At 46.0% G+C, this 7445-nt stretch overlaps 1 protein-coding gene across 1 annotated transcript; it reads right to left on the bottom strand.

The window, feature by feature from the left end:
* Positions 1 to 367: 367 nt before the first annotated feature.
* On the bottom strand, positions 368 to 4613 carry BHLHE23 (basic helix-loop-helix family member e23). The gene has a single exon (XM_039563702.1). It carries the CDS (start codon positions 4505 to 4507, stop codon positions 3836 to 3838), a length of 672 nt encoding a protein of 223 aa, XP_039419636.1. The 5' UTR covers positions 4508 to 4613; the 3' UTR covers positions 368 to 3835.
* Between the last annotated feature and the right edge of the window lie 2832 nt (positions 4614 to 7445).

The following is a 7445-nucleotide window of genomic DNA, read 5'->3' as shown; positions in this document are numbered from 1 at the left end:
GCTTCATGATTCTTATGCTTCTTTCCAGGAACTCAAATGATTTAACTTTTTGCTGGTATCTGAGATAGACCGCTGCCTTCTGGGCCCTCCATCTTCAAACCTGTTGCTTCCCTGTATTTGGTTAAAGCACATTTTACCTTGCAGGCTCAAGGCTGCTAATGTTAAACCTGGGCTGATGCAGTGCAAGGTGACAGCAGTTTCCAATCCCCTATTCGTGACGCTATACATATTGGTTAGTAAAACCTTCATTTTGGTTAGTGACAAGAATTACACAAGTTAAAAAAAGCAACAGACAGCAGAGCAGCATTTCCTCCTTCTGACACTTCTTGCTGCTCAGTCTTGGAGTTCAAAGAAAAACTAAGTGAGGTTAGAAAACAATATATTATATTTAATTAAAAGTTGGCATTATGTTTTCTTCCATGTGTGAACATATCAGGGTAATAAGTACATTAGGACACACAATCTGTATTTCAGTTCCGTCCGAGCATACACAATAAATCCTTCTTGGAAAAAAAGAGAGCAGGCGTCATAGCAAAAACATTAGAGCAGGGAAAAAAAAAGATCTTCATGTTTTCTCAAGTCCTCCCTTCATATTCTCTGAAACACCAAATGGAAACAGACACTTCAAACCTTACATGGTACACAAAATATGCCAGAGCAGGGGAAAAACAGATGACAAATACAGGACCTCATCCTCAGGATAACCACACACATCTGCAAGGTTTGCACTGATGCTTCACACACACAAATGCAGTAGTCAGCTGCTTGTTTATCCCCTCCCAACAAAATCATCTTTGAGAAGTATTAGGCATTCACTGGGTAGCAGTTTTAGCAGCAGCTCAGTGTAAATCACCTCGGAACAGATGCCTTCCTGTCACGGGAAACACGGAGGGCTCGGAATGGGCTCCACCTCAGCATGAGCTAAAATCCTGCAAGTCCAGGGTGGACAGAAGCAGCTCACAGGAGTGAACTTGCAGATTAACTGAGAAGTTGGTCAACTTTTTTCGAGCTTAATATTGTTTGTTGCAGGAAAAGTTATGATTCATTTCAATTTTCCTTTTGAATTGAAATTGCTGTACTTTGAGGTTAACTTAAAAAAATTATTTACAACTGCCTTTATTATTAATTCTATAAATTCTGAGCTTGTTTTTAATACCTGGCCTCTTAGCAGCACTTAAATAGTCAAACTTGCTATTTTCTCTATCAATTTTTTTTTAATGCAGGTTTTTTCTTCTGTATTTGAAATTCCATACTTAGCCTCCTGAGATAGTTTAATTCCAAGAGGGCTCTTGAAGACCCTTCTGAATATTTCAAGGATTCTCAGAAGGAAGAATTTTAGGATTCTAGATAGGTATGATAGTAAGAGCAAGTTTTTACTGATGTAAATGAAGAGTTTTAAAACAATCACTGTACTAAAACCCATCATTCCAAAAATAGCTTGTCTCAGACAGTGAAGAGTTGTTAAGCTCTGAAATTAGTGAGACTTTTTTTGAGGGGGGCCATAATTATTTGACAAAGAAGCAATTACAAATTCCATTATTTTTAGTCTTAAGTCTTTAACCAAACCAAACTCAGATGAACTATTCAGCTGTTAAAATACTTTATTCTCCAACTATTTTAGTTTTGGAAAAATGAACAGTTAAGCTAATCTCCATTTAAATATTCTCAATCTTCTGTAATTTTAACCAGAAGTAACATACATCTGCTTAAAAATTATGATTCTCTGTTAAACTGGCCTTTATGTTCCGTATTATTTCCTAGCAACAACTCAGTCTGCGAAATTTTAAGTGACCTTTGCTGATCTGCAGTTTCCAGTCATTTTTGCTTCACTAGGGATTTTGGTTGGCTTTTGCTTCATCAGATGCTTTTTAGGAGCATTTTCAAAATTTTCTTTTATGGAAAAAGGTACAAGAGAGAAACTGTTCTGTAAAACTACTCTTTTTTTTTTTTTTCCTTTTTTTAATTACAGGCAAGAAATGAAGATATAAAAATGGAAATGAGCAGGAACCAGTTTTAAACATATGTCTTTATGAATAAGGCTTAATCACACACTTCGTTTTCCAAACACAAAAAGTCTTTTGGAAATGTATTAATTAAAATTAAGTGCCATGGACAAGCACTTCAGAGGGATGGCAGTCCTTTTGAAATTAGCATAACACTACCGACAGGCATGGAAATTGGTTTAATAACCCTAAATAGTTGCACCCCACTCCTAACACAAATGGCCACGGACAGCTCGAGCCCCTGAGGGTGCGACTGTACCAGTTTACGTGGTTGCTCTGACACTGGGTGGGTATTTCCAACCCAAACAGAAAGCACTGAATGCACCTCAATTATTATTATTATTATTATATAATGACTAGTGAAGCATACAAGGCACCAAAGCATTGAACAACATAAACCAGAAAACCAAAGTAAACCAACACAAGCGACACCGAAAACTCAGCCAGCCAGAGACGCACTTCGTAACTTGTACAAACACAGTCAATATCGGCAAGAGATTATTAGTTCACTCGTTAAGTGGCCCAAACCTCAGATGTAGATCTAGGGTCAAGCTGTAGGTAGAACAGAAAACCAAGCCAAGGGGATAAGCAGAACCTTTAAGCGATTTCCTTCCCTGCCATGTTTTCCTGGGTGCGCTCAGAGCAAAGCTCGCTGCTACAATAACCCCACTCAAACACCACTTTCAGGGCACAGCATTCCCCAGCAAATGTCAGAATACACAACCTGAACCCCTACCTGCTTAACTCAGAGTCAGACATAAGCAACTCTTTTGGTGTGCTCATGATTCAGGAGAAACTGGAGAAAAAAAATGGAAATCCCTGCTGATAAGGAGCTGAATAGCCACAAGATTTTTCCAAGTATTCTGATCATTCCCCTAAGTTCACACAGCTACTCCTGCTGCGTCCATCTCTGCTTTACCTGACTCCAGCAGGGGTTTTGCACGGACTGCCAGCTGGTTTTAGAGACATGTAGGACAGAGAAAGTGGTTATTCATGTCTTTTATTTATTATTAATACAAATAAATATGTTAAGTGACCTTTTGCTTTGTTTATCATGATGAGCAATGACTTTGGAAAATCATCTGGAAAACTTAACCAAGCCGAGAAACAGGCAAACAGCAAGCATTAGCATACAATCACAGGTTCCTCTCAGTCCAAGAACGGGTTAATTTTTTTAAGAGAGAAAAAAAAAGCATCTTACTTTGAAGCATCAATTGTTTTAGCAAGAGCACTGGACTTCCCCCCTCCCGTGAGCTCTGACCAAATGATTTCCATTTGGATTTGCGGGTGCAGTCCAACCCCAGCTGGCTACACAGAACCCCCTCCGTCCATGATTCTGAAACATTGCATAGTTTGCAGCTGGATTTTGCTTCCCCTCCCTCCTTTTAATCTATTTTTAACACAGGTCGATCATGCCAAAGCAAATTCACTGAGGTTTCCATTTCCAGATCTCTCTCCCTCTCTGTTTTTCTATAGTTCTGTTTCAAAACTGCTCAAAAACTTTGTAGCTCAGAGCAAGCAAAAAGCAACATTACGCTCACAATCCACTGACAGGCTGGGAAGGAAATAACTCTACAGATGAAGTTGCATGTGGGGGTGAACTAAATAAAGTAGAAAGTGGGTGTTTTGGGGGTCCACGTGAACTGCCAAATATTTCCAAATGGGGAGGGGGGTATTTAAGAGAAGAACAAAAAAGAAAACCCAGACTTAACTGATGGAAGGAAGCCAGGGCTGATGGCAGTGGAAAGAAAAGTGCACAGAAAAAAACCCCAACCAAACAAACAAAAAAAAAAAAGAAACAAAAGAAAGGAAAAGCCCGAAGAAGGCAGAAGTCAAGGCTTGTCGTTACAGTGTTTGCAGAGGGCGGAGGCGGCTCCTGTGAAGGCAGTGCATTTCTCGGCGCCGGGCACGGCCGCGCCGCCGAAGGGGTACACGGGCGACTGTCCGAAGGGGTTGAGGGTGGCGGGCAGCGGGGCGCTCAGCGCCTGGCCCTGGTTCAGGTAGGCCACCAGCCGCCGCATCTCCTCCAGGGCCTGCGCCTGCATGAGGATGTAGTTTTTGGCCAGGAGCAGCGTGGCGATTTTGGAGAGTTTCCGCACCGAGGGGCTGTGGGCGTAGGGGATGACGGAGCGCAGCCCGTCCAGCGCATCGTTCAGGTCGTGCATCCGCCGCCGCTCCCGCGCGTTGATGCTGAGGCGCAGCGAGCGCTGCTCCTTGGGCTTCTTGCCCAGGGCTCCCCCCTTCAGCTTCCCCTCTCGCTCGAAGCCCGCGCCGCCCTTCACGCCCGTCTCGAAGCCGTCCTCCTCGTCGCCGCTCTGCTCGCCGCTGCTCTCCGCCGACTTGCCCAGCGCCCCGGCATGGAAGTCCGCCCCGCCTGCCCCCGCGTAGGCGCCCCGCGGGCCCTCGGCGCTCCCGCGCACGGCCCCGTAGGCGAAAGCCGAGGGCCCGTAGCCCGGAGCCAGCGCCAGGTACGCCTCGCTGCCCAGCGACTTGAGCTCGGCCATCGCCGGGGATCCCGCTCGGCTGCCGCTGCCTGGGCGCTGAGGAGGAGGAGGAGGCGGCCCCGCCGCTCCGCTCCGCTCGGCGCTGCGCCCGGGCTGGGGCGGGCAGTGAGCGCAGAACGGCCCCGCCACACTTATATCGCCGACAGGGGCCGCGGGGACACCCGCCGCCAATCGCAGGGCAGCGCGCCTTCCTTCCCTTCCTTCCTTCCCTTCCCTTCCCTTCCCTTCCCTTCCTTCCCTCCCTTCCCTTCCCTTCCCTTCCCTTCCCTTCCCTTCCCTTCCCTTCCCTTCCCTTCCCTCCCTTCCCTTCCCTTCCTTCCTTCCTCCCTTCCCTTCCCTTCCCTTCCCTTCCCTTCCTCCCTTCCCTTCCCTTCCCTTCCCTTCCCTTCCTTCCCTTCCCTTCCCTTCCTCCCTTCCCTTCCCTTCCCTTCCCTTCCTTCCCTTCCTTCCCTTCCCTTCCCTTCCCTTTCCCTTCCCTTCCCTTCCCTTCCCTTCCCTTCCCTTCCTTCCCTTCCCTTCCCTTCCCTTCCCTTCCCTTCCCTTCCCTTCCCTTCCCTTCCCTTCCCTTCCCTTCCCTTCCCTTCCCTTCCCTTCCCTTCCCTTCCCTTCCCCTTCCCTTCCCTTCCCTTCCCTGGAGGAACCACCAGCACAAGCAGTGTCGCACCTGGAGCATCACCTCTCTTTAATGCACTGCCCCTGGATGCTGGAAGCACAGGGAAGCATCAGGGCATGCACGGTATTGGCAGCTGTGGGCATGGTTTGAGATCCAGTCATGGTGGTTTAGGTGGGGATGACAGAGGAGGCACCTGTTGTGCACGGAGATTTCCAAGGCAAAGGCCCCATCTATTCTCACTTTCTTCAGAGGCTCACAGTGCCAGGAAAAGTTTCTCTTCCATGTGCCAGGAAAAGGTTAGATCCGAGATGAACCAGCCCTTCTCTGAGGGGACTCTGCATCCTCCCCAGCGGTGGGTACCAGTAATGAAGCGTGAGACTGGGACAGGAAACAAACTACACCGTGGCCTGCAGGGTGGGAGGAATCATCACTGTGACTGGTGGTGTCTGGTCCATGGAGGAACCTCAAGGGGAATCCAAGGCAAAGGTGGGGCTGCATGGAGAAGGACAATCAGGATGCTTAGCCCCATATTCCCACATCGAGATGACAACAAGGACCTAATCTTTAATTGCAACAGAAAGAGGTCCCAGTTTCTTGCTTTGCTAGACTTCAGAGACTGCTTCACATTACTGAGGTTTGTTTTACAGATAGTGTAAGGGCATTCCAGGCTTTCTCCACGCATGATCGTGCCTTGTCCAGGCCCCTCTAAAGTCTGCTTAGAAAGGGTGGGATGAATCCTGAATCCTGTGCAAGGACATATAGATTCAAGCAGGTAGATATTGCATGCAGGCAGATGCAACTAGTTGCTGCAGATGCACCTGGTAGGTTATCTGCTGTAGTAAATAGCCTGGGTGTTACAGTGACAGGAGGCTTTTTCCAGTGTGGTTTGTTTTTCTCAGGCCCTCTCCAAAGCGTAGTTGGCTTGTCCTCTTCCCATCACCTCCCTGTGTGCCGTGCCCTAACGTGAAATGACGAGCTTGTCTCTCTTCCTTCTCCACATCAGAGCCAAGAGAGCCGAGATGTGCAGTGACACATTCACCCTCAGCTGAGCTTGCAGAGCTGCTGCCTGAATGAGGCTGTTCCCCCGCTCTGTGAGTGCACGTCTGGGAGGTTGTGTTTCTGCTTTTTGGAGGAGTGGAGCACATAAAACTGATTCTGTCCGAGCCTGGCATCAGAGTGTGCAGCAGGTTTGTCCGTCATAGTTTTCACTGATCTTCCCTTACCTCACCTCCAGTGTTTGAGTGTTACAATATGGTCACATCTCTCTTTTGCTCCCCTTATCGGGCTTATCCAACCATGAAGACCAATTACTGGTTTTAGTAAGTTAATTGTTTTATGAGAATTGAACCACTTAGTTACTCCTGGGACAGATCACTCTATATATTCATGGTGACACTCTATATATTCACTGTGACTTTCAAATGCAAGTGAGCACAGCGTGACTTCTGCTCATCTCTGGAGCCAGTCCCACACTCCAAGTGATAACAGACAAATGGAAGGAGGTACCAGAATATCATCACTGGCATAAATAATTTCCATTAGAAAGATGTAGAGAAAATGTTAAAAGCTTTGTCCCCTGCTAGAAGTGATTTATTTTTTTTTTGGTAATGTGTTAAGATCTTGCAATGAGAAGGACCAGCAGCGTTATAAACTTTCAGGAATTCTGGTTGTAAAGACATGCTGCAAGTACTGCCACCTTTCTAAGAATATCATGTGCATCTAAGTGGGCTGAAAATTAGAAGCAAACACTTCTCACACAGGCTCTCCCAGGGTTTGATAAACAGATTAGTTCTTCAAGGGTTATTTCAACACTGAAGGGTTGTGGGAGGTGCATTAGCTACACGAGAACAGAACAGGGATTTGATGCTTTATATGTAATTCCAAAACACACAACGGAGAGAAATCATTTGGAGCCTGCATGAATCTGAAATCCAACCAGGTTTAATGTGCTACCAAAAAATGCACATGGAAGAATTTGCTTTGGACTTCTCCCTCGAATTGCAGCTGTGAATGAGCATCTTTGAAAATACTCAAGCTGGTTTTCCACTAAAAACTGAGAAACAAGAATTTGGATTTTGACGTGTTAGACTAGAACAAAAAAAAAAAAGGAAGACAAAAAATAGCAGAAAGGGGTGATTCATGTGGAAGACCAGGGCAGAAAATAAAATCTCTTCCAAGTGCTTTGGGGAAAAATGGACATATGCAGCAGGAAATAAATTTATCACATGTTGTTGAGTATTTGCCAGCTTTAAAGTGGGATTTATTTCTTCCAGAGTTTTACATATGCAAAACTTGTTGTGAATATTTAATAATTAATAGCAGATT

This window comes from Corvus cornix, chromosome 20, assembly GCF_000738735.6.
Source record: "Corvus cornix cornix isolate S_Up_H32 chromosome 20, ASM73873v5, whole genome shotgun sequence".
NCBI lineage: Eukaryota > Metazoa > Chordata > Aves > Passeriformes > Corvidae > Corvus > Corvus cornix.
Note: the sequence above shows the minus strand (reverse complement) of the source record. Positions and strands in the feature narration are given on the sequence as shown.

Bases quoted from the DNA above. Each gene is read 5' to 3' on its own strand.
- BHLHE23 (XM_039563702.1), bottom strand. From the start codon at position 4,507: ATGGCCGAGCTCAAGTCGCTGGGCAGCGAGGCGTACCTGGCGCTGGCT.